This window comes from Cajanus cajan, chromosome 6, assembly GCF_000230855.2.
Source record: "Cajanus cajan strain Asha chromosome 6, NIPB_CcT2T_4, whole genome shotgun sequence".
Lineage (NCBI taxonomy): Eukaryota > Viridiplantae > Streptophyta > Magnoliopsida > Fabales > Fabaceae > Cajanus > Cajanus cajan.
The window spans coordinates 34,457,376-34,479,499 of NC_138522.1; the positions used below are offsets into that span (position 1 = coordinate 34,457,376).

At 31.5% G+C, this 22,124-nt stretch overlaps 4 protein-coding genes across 8 annotated transcripts; 2 read left to right on the forward strand and 2 right to left on the reverse strand.

Annotated features, from left to right (window-relative positions):
* Positions 1-5,393: 5,393 nt before the first annotated feature.
* On the reverse strand, positions 5,394-8,009 carry LOC109809497 (uncharacterized). 5 transcript variants are annotated; one of them, XM_083076945.1, is made up of 8 exons: positions 7,852-8,006; positions 7,485-7,584; positions 7,101-7,353; positions 6,885-7,011; positions 6,591-6,705; positions 6,459-6,498; positions 5,936-6,137; positions 5,394-5,834 (listed from the first exon to the last, which is right to left on the reverse strand). In XM_083076945.1, exons 3-8 carry the CDS (start codon positions 7,314-7,316, stop codon positions 5,764-5,766), a joined length of 771 nt encoding a protein of 256 aa, XP_082933071.1. In that variant the 5' UTR covers positions 7,317-7,353; positions 7,485-7,584; positions 7,852-8,006; the 3' UTR covers positions 5,394-5,763. The 5 variants fall into 5 exon arrangements, with proteins under 5 accessions (XP_082933071.1, XP_029129350.1, XP_020228419.1 ...); XM_029273517.2 differs by having other exon boundaries at positions 7,101-7,337; positions 7,852-8,005; XM_020372830.3 differs by lacking the exon at positions 7,485-7,584 and having other exon boundaries at positions 7,101-7,337; positions 7,852-8,009.
* A 5,431-nt stretch (positions 8,010-13,440) lies between these two features.
* LOC145958651 (uncharacterized) lies at positions 13,441-14,507 on the reverse strand. The gene is made up of 2 exons (XM_083076158.1): positions 14,175-14,507; positions 13,441-14,043 (listed from the first exon to the last, which is right to left on the reverse strand). The coding sequence occupies exons 1-2, from the start codon at positions 14,505-14,507 to the stop codon at positions 13,441-13,443; spliced, it is 936 nt and encodes a 311-aa protein (XP_082932284.1).
* Positions 14,508-20,165: 5,658 nt separating this feature from the next.
* LOC145958652 (uncharacterized) lies at positions 20,166-20,516 on the forward strand. The gene has a single exon (XM_083076159.1). The coding sequence runs from the start codon at positions 20,166-20,168 to the stop codon at positions 20,514-20,516; it is 351 nt and encodes a 116-aa protein (XP_082932285.1).
* Positions 20,517-20,668: 152 nt separating this feature from the next.
* On the forward strand, positions 20,669-21,859 carry LOC145958653 (uncharacterized). The gene has a single exon (XM_083076160.1). The coding sequence runs from the start codon at positions 20,669-20,671 to the stop codon at positions 21,857-21,859; it is 1,191 nt and encodes a 396-aa protein (XP_082932286.1).
* Positions 21,860-22,124: the final 265 nt, after the last annotated feature.

Genomic DNA, 22,124 nt, shown 5'->3' on the forward strand with positions numbered 1-22,124 from the left:
ATTTTTTTTCAAATATATTATGGTCTTTAACGCATAAAAATTCATAACACGAACCATTAATCTCATTTACTAACTTGTATAATTAATGAACATTAAACATAACAAACATAAGCAAACGATAAACATAAGCAAACGATAAACAACAGACTAAACCCTAAACAACAAACTAAAATTTAATAAAAACATAATTTAGAATGCAAATGATAAATAACAAATGTGAACAAAATATCATCCTAAAAACAAAGATTATTCCTAATGTCTTGACTTTCGTAATGGGGAAAAACTCAATTGTGTTTACTCTTCTCACACTTCTATACATTATATACCACCAAGCAGTGTTATCATAATATCTCTCATTCTCTTCCATCAATTCACGTATGATTTCTTCATTCAAATATTCTTCATCTTTGTATTGCACATTTGATGTTTGTGGAGTATTAGAAGATGCACCTATAACATCCTCAACAAGGGTATATACTTCAATTGAAGTTAAAGAAGGATAATTACCGAATATAGAGAACATTGTTACGATGTCTTCATCATCGTCTAGTTTGCACAAACTATATATGATGTCATCGCTTCCCTTAGAAATAAGGCAACAATAATGCATACATTTCACTATTTTTGAACCACACAGGACTATTTTATGAGCAATTGCAACCTTCATATCACTTAAAGTAAAAGTAGTGTTTACACGCAAATATTCTTTGTGCTAGCTTTCATACGTTGCACCTTCAGTTGTATTATAAATTTTTCCATTGAAATACACCACCATAAAAAATGTGTACAATTCATCATATTCTTTGAGTTAGAAAAGCAATCAGAAATTTATGGGATGAACTTACATGAACCACCTATATTTATAGTGAAAATATCATCATTTGTACAACCAAAATTAACAACCAAGATCAAAAATCATAAATGAACAATCAAGATTAAAAATATGAAAAGTAAAACATTGTTCATGCATGATACAATATAATTGACGCCTCTGGAATCTTGAACGCGTTGTATGATACTGACCACACCTCATGAATCTTGCACTATTTGCGTGTGAGGTGAGATCGCATCATTAATCTCTTACCTTTTGTCGTGAATGAAAAAGTAAACTAATAGAATGACATCCTAACAAATTACTCACATACAACTGCAAAATGAAAATTTAATAATTAAACACAATTTAAATGTTTAAATTACAATCATTAATCACATTGTACACAATCAATATTCAAAATTGTAGTCATCCAAATTAAAGTAAATAATATTCAACTTAAAGTCATCAACAAAAATAGTACAAAATAAAATTACAACCAAATATAATAGTTGTTAATCAAATGTCCTTTGGAATAATCTGTATATCATGTACAAACATATAAACAAAATAGCACTAACGAATAATTTTTTATTAATACAAAAAAATTGACTTTTCACCTATCTTTTTAACATTGTTTCTTGTTTTGTTCAAGAAGTAAAGGTCACGAGTACGTGCAAGGGAAAAACAACAATTTGTTCGAGTACAAAAAAATTTAAATATTTACATAGCATATATTAACCATTAAAAAAAATAAAATACCTCTTTAAGAACTAACACACATCAAACAATTATGTTTTTCCCATAATGTGAGTGTTGTACAACTTTGCAATGCACACTTGCACCCATAGTACCAATTGGATCCTAAAATTATAGTTTCTAGTATTAAATACCCAAAATTAAAAATTGGACCATACCAATTGGAGTGATAATACCTTCAACATAATGATATAATTTCTTATGTCATTTGGAGTAATAGAATTAACAAAAGAAATAACAGTAGATACTTTTAGGAAATTGTGGCCAGTGCAATTCAAAGGGGTTGCTTTCGACAATCCTATATTTAACGAAACATAATTAGTATCAATTACATGATATGAATTTAAAAACTAGTAACTTTCATTTTACACATTGAAAATATATTTCGTTCAGACTTTCAATACAAACTAACCTCGTGATTTAATATAATGAACAACATAACCTCATGGGCTTTATATTGAATATCATGTTTGTTACATGGTCAATATTTTCCAAAAAATTTTGAGTTGACAAAGGTTGTTCAGAGAGTCAATTTCTCATCACAACTTGGATTGCACCAATTGGTCCAAGAATCAAAGAGGTAGAGCTAGATGAGCTACAATCTCGAATGAATGGCCTATGTTGGTTAAAAGGTTGTGGTTTGTTAAATATTTGTTTTTGTTCGTCATTGTCATCTCCAAGCCTTGGAGTTGGTGACAATGGAGATTGTACAAACTCTTCATCATCTTTATTTTGAACCGCTTGAATACTTTGGTATATTGCAAAAATATAATCTTCAAAACGAATCTCTTCAGAACGAAAATCTTCTTGTTCATCGTTATTGTACATAATCAATTCATTTCCACAACATTCCTACAAGTTATAATAATAATAATAATGATAATAATAATAATAACAACAATAATAATAATAATAATTATTATTATTCTTATTATTATTGTTATTGTTATAAAATATTTTTTTTATATACACAAAAAAATAAATAACCTATAAACCTTTTCTTATTTCTAAACATTAACTAAAATATAGAAAATTTCAAAATACAATTTCTAATTTAAAAAATATTATGAAATAATTTAACTTCTAAAAATTATACATTGAAACTAAACTTACCTTCACTGATGATACAAATTCAAAAACAAGATAGGAGATTTAATTCATACTAACCTGCAAAATAAATATATAATATAATTTAAAAATAAAAATGAACAAATATTACTACCAATACAATTTATCAAGAACAACATCTTATTAAAAAATATTAATTAAATAAATATAATATAATACTTTAAAACGATAAATATAAAAAAATAGTTTTTTAATAAATATACATTTAAAATATCAACTACAAATAAATATATTTATTTTATATGTTTAATTTATATATTTAATTCTAAGAGAATTTTTAATAACATTAATTAAATAAATAAAATAGAATACTTTTTTCACTTGATTTTCTTTAAAATTAACTTCTATCAACATATAATAATAAAATGCATCTATGTTTATTTTAAAATTTGTTATATAATATTTCAAAACTATAAAAATTACTAAATACAATATTTCACAAAAAAAAAATAACTATAATAAAACAATCAATACTAAAAATATTCAATTCATAATATTTATATTATAACTTAACAAATAATATGAAACAATTATATCTTTTTAAAATAAAATGTTGAAACTAACCTTCAAAGAAAAGATTAATCGCAAATTATTAATTTATGAATTTTGTTTAACACCAACCTCCAAAATAAATCAAGAAATTATATTAAAAATATATATAAACAACAATATTACTAGGAAAATTTTTTTATCAAACATAACAACAAAATTTAGAAAAAAAAATAACTAACAACTAATAATAAATAAAACAACTGAGAAATGAAACAAATTACAGAAACAAAAATCTAACAACCAATAATAAATAAAAACAAATTAGAAAAATGGAAAAAATACTAACTAACATAAATCATTAAAATAGTTGAAAAACAAAAACCGCAACAAAAATTGAAACAATAACAAAGCAACAACAAATGAAAGAAGCACAAATGAAGTAACAAGAATTTCGAACGCGAAATATGATCATGGAGGATGAACAATGGAAAGGAGAGGAAGTTTTTTAAAATGGAAGGAGGCATGAAGGGGAGCATTTAAAAATTCAAATTCATCAAACTTTAAACCGTGTCACCCTAGCATTCAACATGTACAGTAAAACACTACACTTTCACATACTTTGTTGCATGTGAAGGGATGTAAAGAAAAAACACTCAGGGGTCATATTCTGTGTTCAATTTAAATTGAAAACAAAACGCTTACTCTTTGAGTGTTTTGTGTTCAAAGTCAAATTGAGCACAAAATGCTCAAGGAATAAGCATTTTGTATCCAAAGTGATTTTAAATACAAAACGTCTACTACAGACCATTTTGTGTTCAAAGTCAAATTAAATACAAAATGACTACCCCTAAGCGTTCTGTGTTCAAAGTCAAATTGAACACAAAATGCCTATCCCTAGACTTTTGTGTTCAAATGACCCTCACCTTTGCAAAAAATTCTTGAACAGGTTACACCTAGGGGGACAAATATTTTCTATTCATTTCTTATTTCAAAGCATTTGTTCACCTCTATGAAATTTTTGTTTGCAATGCTGTTTACGTGACAAAAATAATTTATTTTAATAATTAGTTTCTCAAATAATTTATTTTTGTTATTTTTTTATTTTGGTTGAAAATTCTCAACTTACACTTTGTATCTCCATGCATTTTATTTAAATAAAAAGAAAAAAAATGAAAGATAAAAAAGTTAAAATAAGATATGTATAGTTATAATAAAAAGGATAAAATAGTGTAATTAAAATATATGTACATAAAAGAAGAGAATTAACTTTATTATTAGTATAAATAAACATGATATGATTAATTAATATAGATTTTGAGTCCAAATTTTGTAGAAAAAAATATAATTAAAAGAATCAATCATAAAATCAAATTATTCATAGAAATTAGTCATTTATGATGTCAATAATTTATTAGTTTACTTTACTGCACCAAATTTAAGTACACCAAGCAATTGTTGGATTTTTAACATATACCGTCAATCTTTATAGTATTTGGACGGGAAATTTAAATGGAATAATTTATTTATTTAAAAAATTTCAAATTCTTTAAGGTGAAATACCTTGTTTGGATGAGAAATTTATAAGGAATTTAAAATTCAATAATTTATGAAATTCTTTGAAATAGTAGAATTCAAATTATCCCAAAAGAGTACGAATTTAAAATTCCTCATATTTTTTTCTTCTTATTTCACTTATATATTTTATCTTATCTCTTATCTCTTCATATTTTTAATTATTAAATATTCAAAAATATATTTAAAATTATTAAATATTATCTAATATTAATTTTTAAAATTATTAAATATTTAAAAATTAGCTAATATTTATTTTTATAAAATTTAATTTAAAAATATAAACATATAAATATATTTTTAAAATCAATTTTATCATGGTAGAATCACATTATCGTATTCAACCTAACAATTTAAAATTTGAGAAATTTGAATTGACTTGTCCAAACAAAATATTTTAAGAATAATAGAAATTGAAATTAAAGTAATTCAAATACAAAAAATTTAAAATTCCTTAAATTTGTAAAATTCTTCATCTAAATACACCATTAATTAAGGATTTATTTTGAAGAGAAATAATTCCTTAACCGAGTTTTATTTCGGCTAAAAAAAGATAGAATTGCTAAGATCAGGGAAGCATGAAAAGGATTGCTGATAACACAATAGGAATGCAAAGTATAGGTGTAAGAAATAAAGAATAATAACAAGCATTTTTCTTCTTATAAACTATAACGTAGCAGGAATCCCATGTTAAAAAAGAAAAGAAAAGAAGAAAAAAAAAAGAAGTGGAAAACTGAAGAACGAATGCCCTGCACCAGAATGCTCAAAAGTAAAAAATTTCAATTACAATGAACAAATCCAGGACTCATTTCATCGGTGTCTGGTCTAAGATCACTTGTTCCATGGATGGAAAACTTGAATACGTTATTGCTTGATTTAGTTCCTTTGCTAGACCACTTCATTGGGCATGCACTTAGAGCTTCCTGGTTTATTGAACAGTGTCATTTTTCTTTTTTACTTTCTCTATTCTAGTCAATTGATGGAATCTCCTTATCATGGCTTTAAGTTGAAGATTTCTGTTCTTGGGGGGATTCTAGCCCTCCTGCAGCAGGTACTTGTCCTGTGACTAATCCTGCGTTCATTCAATCCACAACAACCTTAAAAATTAGTGAATATTCAGAAAATTTCAGTCAAAACATAATTATTACATAGTTTAGAGTTTAGAGGCTGAACCAGCGCTGGAAATCGAAGGAGAAGCTGAAATAGGTTCTGAGAAGCCAACAAGTGAGAACTCCTGAGGTGACATGTCAGGGATTTGTGCCTTTTTCACATATGCTGTTGGAATGAACTGTCTACTAAAGCCATAAAAGGGTTGGCAATATGCTGGAAACCATCGTAGTGGAAGCTGTTGTCCACCATATACATTATTGTAGTTCTGTAGAGAACAACAAAATTCAAATAAAAAAAGTTGTGAATTGTGAGGATACAGTTTATATTGTACACTAAATGGTCTCCCCTATATGAAATGCAATGATATTAGAATCTGATTAGATGCAAGTTTATAAGTGTCTTTTATAGTTTATCCTGAAAAAGAAAACTCTTTATTTTTAGTAAAGAAAATCTCAAAAACTTTGTTAACTTGTATCAAAACATACTCTTATGTACAAATTATGTTAGATGTGGCTTTCTTGTAGATATCCAATTGGCAATTCAAAGCTGGCATGAAAAGAGAGAGCTACTTCTTGAGCAAACTAACCATTTCATACAAGTCTTGTGGGTGATGGTAACCAGGATACCTGAATGTTGGAGTGCAATTCATTTAGAATATGATGATAAATTTGTCAAATAAGAAAACAGCTTAGTTTCAGATGTTTGAATTGCATAATACCTGTAGGCTGGATAGGGATATGGATAGTGGGGTATGTGTTGATTATAATAAGTGGAGGTGCCTTGAAATGAGATTGGTGCCATATTCCATGAAGGGCTACTGAATTTTTGCCTTCCTGAAGAAACATTTGAAAGTGGGAATAGGCAGTAGAATGAGTCAAAATGTGCAATCTTATTAGCCACAATCAACACCCTGGCTTTGGTTTGCATGCAAGGAATATAGGTCATATTTACAAAATCATTATCAAATAGCAAGTAATTTTAGAATGAAAACAAAGAAAGTGAAAGACCTGACCTGTTATAGATGGATCAAATTTCTGTGCACCAAGGGCTGCAAGATTACAGTTAGCTCTCCTTCCATCAATCACAGGATAGGGATTCTGACAAGCTCTTATTGCAGAATTTGGGTCCCTGAAGGTTACCTAAGAAACAAAACACAACACAACCAGTGAATGAAGTAACACATGAAGGAGAAAAAGAGCAAGTGCAAATAGAGTAGAAAGGGTGTTACAAAGCCATATCCTTTTGATCTTCCAGTGTTTCTGTCAGTGATGACAACGGCCTCTAAGATCTCCCCAAACTGATCAAAGTAGCGTTTCAGAGTGTCTCTCTTAGTCTCCCAAGCCAGTCCTCCGACAAAGATCTTAGTATAGGTAGTGTCACCAACTTGTTTGGCAACGTTTGGACTCATCATCATCATCATCTTGTTTTGCCTTGGCTGTGACATCTGAATTCAATTCACAAAGCCCTGAAACAAACGCTGTCTAATAAACCAAGAGACAGAGAAGATCCCAGAAACAAGATTTAGAAGCAGGACCAAAAAGTCAGAATAGCCGTTTGGTTGGTTGTTTAGCATGAACAGTGAACAATCAATCAAATCAACCCAAGAGAAAACCTTCTATACACATGTGCTCTAGTGATTCTCGTTCATCATGGCGAGGAAAACTCCTTGATTTTCATACTAACGTTTCCTCAGATTCCACGACGAAGATTCCCTTAACAAGAAAGTTAATGAATAGTAATGAAGAGTTGGAAATATATGAAGTAAAAGCAGATAAGCAGAGGAAACCGAAAAGGAAAAGGAAAGAAAAGAAAAAGGAAATTACACAACAAAATCCAACTCTTTATGTTAGCAATATTTTATATATACATCATGATATAAAAGAGTAACTTAGAAAGTAGGCAAAATAACATTGCGAGGAGCATGGAAAATAAAACAAATAGTACTTTAATTCGTATAATTTTTCTTTTGTATATCATACCCCTCTCTATTGATGCCGTTAGATGAACCTACACAAATTATTGTGAAAATCTAGTGGTAATGTGTGCTTTGATTATTAAATTGAGTGTGTAAAAAGTAGTAGTGAAGCGTTTTATATGTTTGCCTTGCCCCTATCAAAGTTTTAATGGGTCCGAAGATACGTGCCGGGCTGTATTCAACTTTCCATCTTCTCTCGTCTGTTCCATCGCTTATTTAATCTCCATTTATTCGTTTTCCATATTATAATAATATGGAATATTGAAATTATGATGCATACCGCGTGGAATAATGTGTAGAGGCCATATGGGGCGTTTGGACCACGCAGAAAAAGAGAAAATCCATTGACTGTCTACTCCAACTCCAACTCCAAGCATCAAAATTCATCTCATTTCCATCTCATTTCCATTTATAGTATATGGTATCAATAATATCCTATTTACCTTTTTATCCATTCCTTTCTCTGTCTTATTAACCTTGGGCTGTTAATTTTAGTCTACCACCATCTGGTTTAGCTTTTTGGGTAAGGTACTTTTGATATGAGAAAAAAGATGTCACCCCTTTAGGGTTAAACTTAGCCACTTAGGGTACCTTCCAGTTTGAAAAAGCAGTGTTTTATAAAGTTGCATTCACATCATGATGAGGCCTTCTTGATTGGAAAACAAAAGCAGGTGAAAATGATTTTGATGGGTTTTAGACAAACCGCATTCCTTGAATCAAATTATATTTTAATATTATTCGCTTTAGCATCCAAGGGGTGAGCTTCTATTTCAAGACAGTGCCAAAAACAAAAGCACATTTTAATTCGTATATCGTAACAAATATATAAAACTATGGAGAATTTGGCTACGTTTTAGTGCTGAGTGCAAGGATAATAAAAGGAATTTTTTATTCAATTTTGGGACTACGGTTGAAGCAACAACATGTTCGGTTCATAGACTGTGACGAGTGTAAAAGAGACAAGACAGATTCAGAGCCAGCCAGGCATCAAAGAAGAGAGTGCAGGAAACCACTTGTCTCAATTTTATTATAGATTTTGATATAATCTGATTGATGTTTGTTCGGTGAAATAATCTTGTTGACGTGAAAACACAAGTCGCTACCTAAAAGTTAGATCGTATCAAATTTTATAATAAAATTAGTTTTTAAATATGTTTTTAATTTCTTAAATTTAAGGTAAATTTTATTTTTAATTTTTAAAATTTAAAATTAATTTTTTTAGTTTTTATAATTTTTAAAAAATTTATTTTAACTTTTATATTTAAATTTTGTTAAAGAAATCTTTATACCAATAATAAAAATATTATATTAAATCTAATTCATATCACATAACTATTTCAATATATGATTTAAAGATGTGTTATTAATAACCTAAGAAATTAAATTAAAATTTTTGAAAATTATATGCACTAAAAATAATAATTTTAAATTTGAGATATAAAAAAACTCTATTCTAAATTTAATAATCAAAAATATATTTATCATAAAATTATATACATAATTTGGCTTTAAATAATAACAAAATCTTGTACCGTCTTTTTCTATAAAATTACTTTAAATATCTTTAAATTTGTTATAAAAGAGAGAAAAGTAGAGAGAACAAACAAGATAATAAGAGATAGAGAAAAGAATCTGACTGGTGTATTATCTTTGGGAGAGGAGTAACCTATTTATAAGTACATGTAGTAACTGAACAATTACACAAAAAGGGAATAATACATAACGGACATATAAATGGTAATGATTGATAATGAATATTGGCATCCACTAATTAAGCCACAAATTATTATTCATAACACTCCCCCTTGGATGTCCAATATTTAGAATGTGCCTCGTTAAAACCTTACTAGGAAAAACCTTGTGGGATAAAAACCTAGTGAAGGAAAAAGAGTACATCATTCATAAATATTTATTTCTCCCCCTCATGCATACAATCTTTAAGACGACGAAGTCCAATCTTGTGTATCAACTGTTCAAAAACTTTTCTTGGAAGTGACTTTGTAAAGAGATCTGCTAAGTTGTCACTTGAGCGGATTTGTTGAACATTTATATCACCATTCCTTTGAAGATCATGAGTAAAAAAGAATTTTGGTAGAATATGCTTTGTTCTATCTCCCTTGATGTATCCATCTTTCAATTGTGCAATACATGCAGCATTATCTTCATATATAACTGTCGATGTCATTTTTCCAGAAGATAAACCACAAGTTTCCCGTATGTGTTGAATCACAGATCTTAGCCAAACACATTCACGACTTGCCTCATGTAATGCTAAAATTTCAGCATGATTAGATGAAGTGGCTGATATGGTTTGTTTTACAGATCGCCATGAAATGGCTGTACCACCACTTGTAAACAAATATCCTGTTTGTGATTTACCATTATGAGGATCCGACAAATAACCTGCGTCTGCATAACCATTTAGTTTTGGTTTGGAAACATTTGAATATAATAACCCCATATCCATTGTACCTTTAAGATAACGAAGTATTTGTTTAACTCCATTCCAATGTCTTCGTGTAGGTGAAGAACTATATCTTGCTAACAAATTAACAGCAAACGCTATATCAGGTCGTGTATAATTAGCAAGGTACATTAGTGCTCCTATAACACTAAGATATGGTACTTCAGGACCAAGTATTTCTTCATCCTTTTCTTGAGGTCTAAATGGATCTTTATTAACATCTAAAGATCTTACAACCATGGGAGTGCACAATGGATGTGATTTGTCCATATAAAACCTTTTAAGCACCTTTGTTATATAAGCTTCTTGATGCACAAGAATTCCATTTTCTAAGTATTCAACTTGCAATCCTAGACAAAACTTTGTCCTTCCTAGATCCTTTATTTCAAATTCTTTCTTTAAGCAATCTATTGCTTTTGAAAGCTCTTCAGGAGTTCCAATAATGTTTATGTCATCTACATAAACTACAATTATGGCAAATCCATTTTGAGATCTTTTAATAAATATACACGGACAAATTGGATCATTTTTATATCCTTCTTGTAACAAGTATTCACTTAGTCGATTATACCACATACGACCTGATTGCTTTAGCCCATATAGGGACTTATTTAATTTAATCGAATAATCTTCTCTAGAAATTGCATCGTCAGGCAAATTAAATCCTTCTGGGAGTTTCATATAAATGTTAGCATCAAGAGAGCCATATAAATATGCTGTAACTACATCCATTAGATGTAAATTAAGTTTTTCATGTACAACCAAACTAATCAAATATCGAAAAGTGTTTGCATCCACTACAGGTGAATGTCTCTTCAAAATCAATACCGGGTCTTTGTGAAAAACGTTGAGCAACTAGTCTTGCTTTATATCTCACAATTTCACCATTTTCATTTCGTTTTCGCACAAAACCCATTTGTATCCAATTGGTTTTACACCTTTTGGTGTACGTAGTACCGGTCCAAAAACTTTTCGTTTAGCAAGTGAGTTTAATTCTGCCTCAATTGCATCTTTCCATTTTGGCCAATCATTTCTTTGTCGACAATCGTTGATGGACTTTGGTTCTTGATCCTCAATATCATTTATTTCATTTAGCGCTATATTATACGCAAACACATCATCAATATTGACATTGTTTCGATTCCATCGTATTCCATTCATGACATAATTTATTGAGATCTCTTCATTTTCAATAATTTCAGGTACCTGAGTTTCTTCTGGAACTGGAATATGATTTATGTCAGAGGAATCTTTTTGAGTTTTTACATCCTCAATTTGGTCATTTTGCTCTTTAGCTCCCTTTTTTATTCGAGGATTCTTATCCTTGGAACCAATTGGTCTACCACGCTTCAGGCGTATTTGTGACTCGTTTGTAGTATTAACTTGTCCAACAAGGACTTCGACTCTTATTGGAGCATTAGCCGCTGGTACATATGACTTAGTCACCCTTTTTGGATCTGTGAATACATTTGGTAATTGGTTGGCTAGATTTTGCAAATGAATTATCTTTTGAACTTCTAGTTCACATTGTTTTGTACGAGGATCAAGATGAGATAGTGATAATTCATTCCAACTAATATCTTTTTCCAACTGTTTTTGTTCTCCCCCTAATGTTGGGAAAATCAACTCATTAAAATGGCAATCGGCAAACCTAGCCGTAAATAAATCGCCTGTTAATGGTTCAAGATATTTTATTATAGATGGAGATTCATACCCAACATATATTCCCAACCTTCTTTGAGGACCCATTTTGGTTCTTTGCGGAGGGGCAATTGGAACATATACAGCACACCCAAAGATTCTTAAATGAGAAATATTAGGTTGCTCACCAAAAACCAATTGTAAAGGAGAGAATTTGTGATAACTTGTTGGCCTGATGCGAATTAATATTGCGGCATGTAAGATTGCATGCCCCCAAGTTGACATTGGAAGTTTTGATCTCATGAGTAATGGTCTTACAATTAGTTTTAAACGTTTGATAAATGATTCTGCAAGTCCATTTTGTGTATGAACATGTGCTACCTGATGTTCAATATCAATTCCAATGGATATACAATACTCATTAAAAGCATGAGATGTGAATTCACCAGCATTATCCAAACGAATTTTCTTAATTGGATAATTAGGAAAATGAGCTCTTAATCTAATTAGTTGAGCTAGTAATCTCGCAAACGCCTGGTTGCGAGTTGATAATAAACAAACATGTGACCATCTTGTTGATGCATCAATTAAAACCATAAAATATCTAAATGGTCCACATGGGGGGTGTATTGGTCCACAAATATCACCTTGTATTCGTTCTAAAAATAAGATAGATTCATGCCCAATTTTTGCTGGTGATGGTCTAATTATTAACTTTCCTTGGGAACAAGCGGTACATGAAAAAAATATTTGATTGAAGAATCTCCCGGCTCTTCAATAAATGTCCGCATGAATTTTCAATTATTTTTCGCATCATGATAGTCCCAGGATGACCCAATCGATCATGCCAAACCTCAAATTTATTTTGATTTGTAAACTTCTGGTTTACAATAATATTTGATTCAACTGTATTAACATACGTGCAATACAGTCCATAAGAGAAAGCAGGTAATTTTTCCAATACTTCCTTTTTATTCAAGTGGATTTTCGTGATATAAAGATATTCTACATTCCCTTCATTGTTTGTTTCAATATGAAACCCATTTAAACGAATATCTTTGAAACTTAATAAGTTTCTATAAGACTTGGGAGAATATAATGCATTTTTAATATGCAACTTCGTTCCTCCCGGTAACAATATATTAGCTCTTCCGGAGCCTTCAATTATATTTGTAGTACTAGATATGGTACTAACTTTGATTTCTTGCATCACTAAATTTGAAAAGAATTTATTATTCTTGAGAATTGTGTGAGTCGTTGCACTATTAGCGAGACACATATCTTCAATATTGATGCTATGGTCAATATCCATTCTTCATAAAATTAAAAAAAAATGTAAATAAACAATATGATAAAAGACAAGAAGACAATAATTTCTGGAAAAAAAAAATTTAACGATAATTTGTATATTAAAAAAAAATTCATAATCCAATAACATCAAAACATAAGAAATACCCAAAATCCAATAAATAAAATATGGAAAAAAAATTATTTCTGAACACTCCCATCACCAATAAGGTGATCAATTTTTCCATTTGGATCAGCAAAGAAATCAGCAACATCCAAGTGAGTAACATCCATATGACCATAATCTGAATCACCATCTTCGTAAGCAAAATGTGTCTCTATCTTTTTCTTCTTATTAATTGATTCTTGGTAAAGTTCAACAAGATGCTTTGGTGTACGACAATTACGTGACCAATGACCCTTGGCACCACAACGATAACATTTGTTTTCCTCGTGTTTGTTACCATGTCCATCCATTTCCTTCTTATTTTTTCCATTATTTTTCCACTTCTGGTGTGAAAAATTATTTTTTACCTCATAACCATGACCACGACCACCTTTACTACCACGACCACGACCATGACCACGGCCACGACCACGGCCACGATTATTTCCACGGTTGTGACCATAGCCTTGACCACTAGTTTCTTTATCATGGGTTGCAACATTCACTTCTGGGAATGGAGCAGAGCCAGTTGGTCGAGCCTCGTGATTTTTTAATAAAAGCTCATTATTTTGCTCAGCCACAAGGAGGCAGGAAATTAATTCAGCATATTTCTTAAACCCTTTTTCTCGATATTGCTGCTGTAGGAGCACATTCGATGCATGAAAAGTGGAGAATGTTTTTTCTAACATATCTTCATCAGTTATTTTTTTTCTCCACACAATTTCAATTTAGAAGTAATTCTAAATATTGCAGAATTATATTCACTTACAGATTTAAAATCTTGTAACCGTAAATGCATCCAATCATAACGAGCTTTTGGGAGAATCACAGTTTTCTGGTGGTCATATCTTTCTTTTAAATTATTCCAAAGAACAAGTGGGTCTTTTATGGTAAGATATTCAGCTTTTAACCCTTCATGAAGGTGATGACGAAGAAAAATCATAGCTTTAGCCTTATCTTGGTTAGATGCTTTGTTTTCTTCTTTAATAGAGTCTCCAAGACCCATTGCATCTAAATGTATTTCAGCATCTAATATCCAAGATAAATAATTCTTTCCCGTAATGTCAAGAGCAACAAATTCGAGTTTCGCAATATTTGACATGTTCAATTCTATCATAAAAGAGAGACAAAATTAGGGGAAAAAATAATAATAATAAAGGAATCATAAATAGCCATAAATTTATAAATTAATACTGCTTTAATTATGAAAATCAAATCGTCTCTAATTTAATATATATTATTGCACAAAATAAATAGAATATATAGTAAATATATATATATATATTGATATGACATAAAAAAAAATTTATTACAAAATATTTAAATTGATAACATGAGCAGAAAATATGTGTCATAATAATATTATTATTAGGCAGAATAAATATATTCATCATTCCATATATATTAGGTAATATGTAGAATATATCGCATCAATAAAACATAGATTTTTCTCACTTCTGGTGAAAAAATAAATAATAGAGTTTGAACATTCTTCTTTGATAATGTCTTCTAGACATTTCAACAATGTATGAAGAATTTCTTTATTTCATAGTGTCTTCGGGACTACTATAATGTCTTCAGGACTACTTTGATTCATAATAATATAAATAATATAAATATTTGATATAGTTCTTATTATAAAAGATGAATAACTAACCTTAAAATATTTGTCTTGAAAAATCTTCACAGCTTTCTCTTGTAGTTGCAACACCAATAGATAAAAGACTATCGTGCTGATAACGTGTTATAAAAGAGAGAAAAGTAGAGAGAACAAACAAGATAATAAGAGATAGAGAAAAGAATCTAACTGGTGTATTATCTTTGGGAGAGGAGTAACCTATTTATAAATACATGTAGTAACTGAACAATTACACAAAAAGGGAATAATACATAACGGACATATAAATGGTAATGATTGATAATGAATATTGGCATCCACTAATTAAGCCACTAATTATTATTCATAACAAAATTTAAATTATTGATCTCTTTAAATTTGTTGTATTCAAATTTCTCCATTGACGTATATTAGCAACATATCTTATTTATTTATTTATTTACGTTACAGTTTCAATTTCTTTTATTCCAATTCTTAGTTATTCGTATCATCAAATTAATTTTTAAAATATTATTTTACGTGAAAACTTTCTTTTGAATTAGAGCATACTATTTTGAGAGTGACTTAACTTTTACATTAATATTCTTGAAAGAGTTAGTTGTTTTTATTTTGAAACAAATATTATCTTCACAATAATATGTATAATATTTTAAATTCAATTTTTTGTATTGTTTTTTTTAATCATTTTTTCTTTTTAGCGGTTGAAGGTTTAGTCACATCTATTTGTGATGAGTAGTTTTTGCTAAGGTATGTCCAGATCCAATTCATTTCCTAGAATTTAGGATGTGTTTAGCTCTATCTCTTTTTGTTAAGGGAAAAGGATGAAAGTTGTTATTACAAGTTAGTTAATTTTCCTGGTTAGAGTTGGTTAGAGTTAGTTTGCCTCTAACACTTATTTTTTTTTTTTTGGTTCGTTCCTGGAGTATCCACCGCCGATAGCGGTGACTAATCTCCTCGCTACGTTGGAGGCACCTCAAAGGGTGGGATAGTTGGCCCCAAGATTTAACGCCGCTGCATACACAAGGCAGGATTCGAACCCCTGACCTTGCTTAAGCGTGGATCAACCCCTACCGCTGAACCACACGCTTGGGGTTGCCTCTAACACTTATAAATACATTGTTTTGTAACCCTTATAGGAATTAATCATTTTTCTGAATCAATGATATTCACATTCTCATCTTCTCTCTCTAAATCAAACATGGTATCAAGAGCCATTAGTGGGTAACAATCGTCTTCCGCTATGGTTTCTTCATTCAATCCACAAACGTTCAACACACCCATATCCACAAAACTTGATGATGAAAACTTTCTCATTTGGCAACAACAAGTTCATGCTACAATCCGTGAATTCAACCTTGGGAAGTACCTTCTTGAAAGCTCAGTTTCAGAAAAGTTCAAGACCAAAGAAGATGAAGCAGAAAACAAGATCAGGGAAGAATATTTGCAGTATGACCAACAAGATCAACTATTAGTGACATGGCTATTGGCATCAATGACTACTCCAATCTTGACTAAAATGGTTGGACTAGTGCGTACTCATCAGACCCGAGCAAAGATCAAGAAACTAAAGCTACAGTTACGTATGTCAAAGAAAAATAGCACGATAACAGAATATCTTCTTTCAATTAAAAAGACCATAGATTCACTAGCAGCTATTGGTTCACCAATTTCTGAAGAAGAACATATTGAGGCCATTCTTGATGGACTTCTAGAAGAATTTGATTATTTTATCACATATATTACATCTTGTTTGGATCCTTACTAAATAGATGATATTGAGGCACTGTTATTAGAACAAGAAGAAAGGTTTGACAAACACCGAAAGACAGAACAGAATTTCATTCAAGCAAATATTGCAATAGTAAATTCTCAAATGGTTAATATTGGAAGAGGAATAGGAGAACAACAATATGCCTGTGGTACCAGTTATGGTCGTGGAGGAAGAAACAACAATAGAGGTGGCTTCAATAACTATAGAAGAGGAAGAAATACATCCGAAAGAGGCTTTAACAGAAACAGTTGGTTTTAATCCAATCAAAATAATTAGAATAATCCTAAACCACAGTGTCAAATCTGTGGAAAATTTGGGAATGTGGCTATTGATTGCTGGTAGAGATTTAATCAAGAATTTCAACAACCTCCACAGGCTAATACCTCACAATTTCATTCCAGTGCATCAGTCTATTCTAACCAAGGAAGCATTGCCATTCCACCAACTGTTCAAGATCCTTTGTGGTATCCTGATAGTGGGGCCTCACATCATATGACCAATGATGAAGCAAATCTATCAGCCAAATCCTCCTATCAAGGCTCGAACAATGTCAAAATTTGTAATGGTGTAGGTTTGAAAATTCGAAACATTGGTTACTCTGAACTGTCTATGCCAAACACTTTTAGACGTTTTATGTTAAATCAATTACTTCATGTACCTTCTATCACTAAAAACCTATTGAGTGTATCTAAATTTGCTAGGGACAATCGTGTATATTTTGAATTTTTCCCTGACTTTTGTAATGTCAAAACACATGATACCAACCAGATTATTCTGCAAGGTAGACTTCAGCAAGGTCTATATGTTTTTCCAAACTTAAGAACCACTGATTCTTATTCTGCTTATCAAGCTGTCACAGAATTTAATCCTGCTCAATCCCTTAGCAATCTTCAGTTGTGGCATGTAAGACTTGGCCATCCCTCCTCCAAAATAGTCAAAATTGTTTTAGATAAATGTCAAATTTCTTGTAATACAAGTAACAATCTTAATTGTCACTCTTGTTGTTTAGGGAAAGTACATTAATTACCTTTTATACAATCTACAACTGTATATTCTAAGTCGTTAGAGCTTGTGTTTACTGACATATGGGGACCTTCTCCTATTGCTTCCACCCATGGAAGTAGATACTATATTGTATTTCTTGATACATTCTACACATACAGTTCGATCTATCTTTTACAACACAAGTCTCAAGCTTTATCTGCATTTTTACAATTTAAATCCCTTGCTGAAAAACAACTTGGTACTGAACTCAAAGTCCTTCAATCTAATAATGCAAAAGAGTTCCTTACATTTTCTCCTTACTTAACACAAAATGGAATTATTCATAGACTATCTTGCCCACACACACACCAACAAAATGGAATGTTAAGTCAGACGAAGTACATATCGCAATTCCCACCAAGATTTTGAAAATGACAAATATAATACATATTATTACTTCTAACAAGTGCATTAGTGTTTCAGTCGGATAAAGAAAAGTTCAAATATTGGAATATGTTCAAGTAAAATCTAACTAGACAAAACATCAGACGATAGGAAGACTGGCATCAAGAATAAGGTTGTTTCAGACTCAAATCAAATACAAAGTCTATCAAAAAGAAGCTTGGAGCATTAGACACAAATTGGTCAAGGCATCAACATGAAGTGACCATTGGAAAAGTCCAATATAAATGACGAAGTTATTACTTCGACACCCAGATGAAAAAGGTAGTCAAAATCAGGCGTAGTATCTTGTTACCAGACGATGTCAAGAATGTTGAAGCACGTTTGAAGTCCACTAATCACATTGAAAGGAATTATACAAGAAGCACAAAAGGACATCATCAAAAATGAAAATTAAGGCAAGCATGGATTCACAAGTCAAAGCTGAGTGCGTCAGAGAAAGGACACCTACTTTTCAGGAAAAGACAGCACCGTAGCGGCTAAACTGACGGAAAAGTACAAATATACCTAGACCATGATTGGAGTCAGATATTGAAGAAATTAACTACACAGAAAAGCTCCACAAATACAAGCAAACATTTAATGCAAGGATCAAATGCATTAAATGAGAAGATCTACATGAACATGAACGAAGCCTTCATTTGCATCAAGAAAAAGATTACGCTCCAATGGCCAAATTCAAATTTAAACAACAGGCAGATTTACCATATGTATATAAACATCAAGACAAAGAAGAAGAAGCTAGAGAATGAAAAAGAAATAAATCGTGAAAGACAAAAGTTTCAAAGCTTCAACCATTCTCCTTCTAAAAGCACTTCCTGTATATCTGTGTAGAAACTAAAATAGCTTATCTTAGTGAGTGTTGCCAATAGTTCATTACGAGAGTTACCAAACACTCAGACACTGTTCTCTGAAAAACTAAGGTTACGCACCTTAGTGAGTGTAGAAATTACCATACTCTCTCTGTGAGAGTTATACACACACTCAAAACCTGCAACTGCTGTAAAACTTGAAGAGGCTAGTAGAAAGAATACTTGTGAACCAGAAGTGGTTGAGAATACTAGCGTTGGTAAGTGAAGCCAACGGGCTAGATGTGGTCGACAGTACTTGTAGAACCAGAAGTGGTTAAGAATACTAGCGTCGAGTTGGCGAGTCAGAAGTGGCTGAGAATACTTGTAATCTTGTGTAATTAGTGGAACCCTTCTATGGAAGGAAACTGGACGCAACTTAGATTGAGTGAACCAGTATAATTGTCTGTGCATTCTCTTTTCTTTTTAGCATTTCATACTCTGCACTTGATCTACTTCGATTTTCAACAAAGCTTTGGACGAAAGTCTATTTGATTCTATTGAAACTACTTGATCTGACGATAACGTTTTCCAAACTGAAAACTTGTTTATCTAATCGTCTATATTGAAAACTAGGTTTGGTAAAACAAAAATCACTAGATGAAAATTTTGCTTAAATCTTCCAACCAAAATTATGCTTGCAAAAATAACTTTAAAATTTTCCTTCGAATCAGAACACACACATTCAACCCCCCCTTTTGTGTGTTTTTTTGCTAACTTCATTTGGTATCAGAGCTTGACCCCTTGGGTTGAGAATCTAACACTGTAGGGGTAACGATCATGGAAAACGAAGGACAGGCCGTAAACTGACCACCTCTCTTCAAAGGAGAGAAATATGACTACTAGAAGCAAAGAATGATTGCATTCTTTGATGCATGTCATATAGACATGTGGGATGTTGTTGAGCAAGGAAACTACATTCCTTTAGATCGAGCCGGCAACGAGAAACCTAAAGCACAATGGATTGAAGAGCAAAAGCAAAGATTCATGCTAAATTCCAAAGCACACAATATGCTCATGTGTGCTCTGTTTGAAGAGTAATACACTAAAGTTCACAGTTTCAGAAGTGCCAAAAAAATGTGGGACACCCTAGCTCTAACCTACGAGGGGTCCCTAGAGGTAAAACGCAACAAGCTAAGCTTGTTGGCACGTAAGTATGAACTTTTTGAGATGGAAGAAAGTGAATCTATACAAACTATGTTTGGAAGATTCCAAACCATCGTAAATGAACTTTCCTTTCTAGGTAGAACTTATGATAACTTTGACCACATTGACAAATTACTTCGTAGTTTACCTAGAAAATGGAGACCACAAGTCACCACTCTGAGGGCATCCAAAAATCTGGAGAAGCTCTCCCTGGAGGAACTCATTGGACTCATTAAAGTTCATGAGTTGGAGTTACAACAGGATGATGTTGGGAGAAAATAGAAAGCTATTGCATTAACTGTGCAAAAGACAAAACCAACACCATCCTCCTCAAAAGCACTAACGATAAATGATACGCCGATGATAGCTATAGTGAGGAAACCTGTGACACAGAAAATGAAATATCTTTCCTATCAAGAAAAATCCATTCGATGATGAAGAAAAAGGGAGGGATACGATGGAGAAAATACAACAGACCCTCTAGAGAAAAGGCACAACCATTATGCTATGAGTGCAAGAAACCTGGACATTACAAAATGGAATGTTCGAAACTGGAGAAAGAAAAAGAAAAAGAGAAGAAGAAGTTGGCCCCTTTCAAAAAGAAGAAAGCCATGATGACCACTTGGGAGGATCTTGACACAACATCGTTAGAAGAAGACGAAGAAGTAAACATCTGTCTCATGGTAGACGCAGACTCATCATCAGAATCAGATAATGAGGAGGTAACTGAATCTGACCTAAAAATTCTTGAGCATGCATACAATCAACTTCTATCAAATTTAACAAAAATTTCTACAGCATATAAGGAACAAAAGATAAGAATTTTGGAATTACTTGAAGAAAACTGTCTACTAAAAGACGAAAATACAAAACTTCTTTCAACTTCTCAAGAGGTAATCAAATTAACCCAAGAAAATGATTTATTAAGATCTGACCTATCAAAGTTCACATTGGGAACTAAGAACCTTGAGCATCTTTTAAAACATTCCAGGAGTGGGAAAGATAGAACAGGATTAGGATTTGTTGAATCTGAGTCTGAAGCCAAGACAAAAACTTATGCATCTTCCTTATATGGAAAGAATGGACACTTTACGTCCGAATGTAGTCACATGCATAAGAAGAGGGATTCCAAAACCTCTAACACTAACATTCATGGACCCATATCCATTTGGGTACCAAAAACTGAAATAGTGCCTGTTGCAGATCTGTTTAACAAAGACAAAAAGTCTCAATCATGGTACCTGGACAGTGGCTGCTCACGACACTTGACAGACGAAAGGTCTATGTTCCTAGACCTCAAGTCCAAGAAAGGAGGGCAAGTCACATTTGGAGGAGGACAGAAAGGGTATATCATGGGAATAGGTAAAATAGGTATCAACTCCTCTACTTCCATTGATAATGTTTTGTATGTTAAAGGATTAACACATAATCTACTAAGCATAAGTCAATTGTGTGATAGTGGTTATGAAGTATCCTCCAACAAAAATAAATGCACTATGAATCAACCTGATTCATCCATATTATTCACGGCTAATAGATGCAACAATTTGTACAAAATAATGCTTAATGAACTAGAAAATCAGAATGTTGATTGTCTAGTTTCATATGAAAATAAGTGGATCTGACACCAGAAGCTTGGTCATGCAAGTCAAAGATTAATCTCAAAACTAAAAAAATTAAAATTTCATTTCAAAGCAAAAATCATGTTTCCACCTCATGACCTCTTAAACTACTCCACATAGACCTATTCGGTCCCACTAGAATTGCATCTGTGAGTGGTAAAAGATATGGATTGGTCATTGTGGATGACTACACTAGATGGACATGGGTACTGTTCATAACTCACAAGGATGAGTCTTTTAGGGTATTCCATGTATTTTGTAAAAGAGG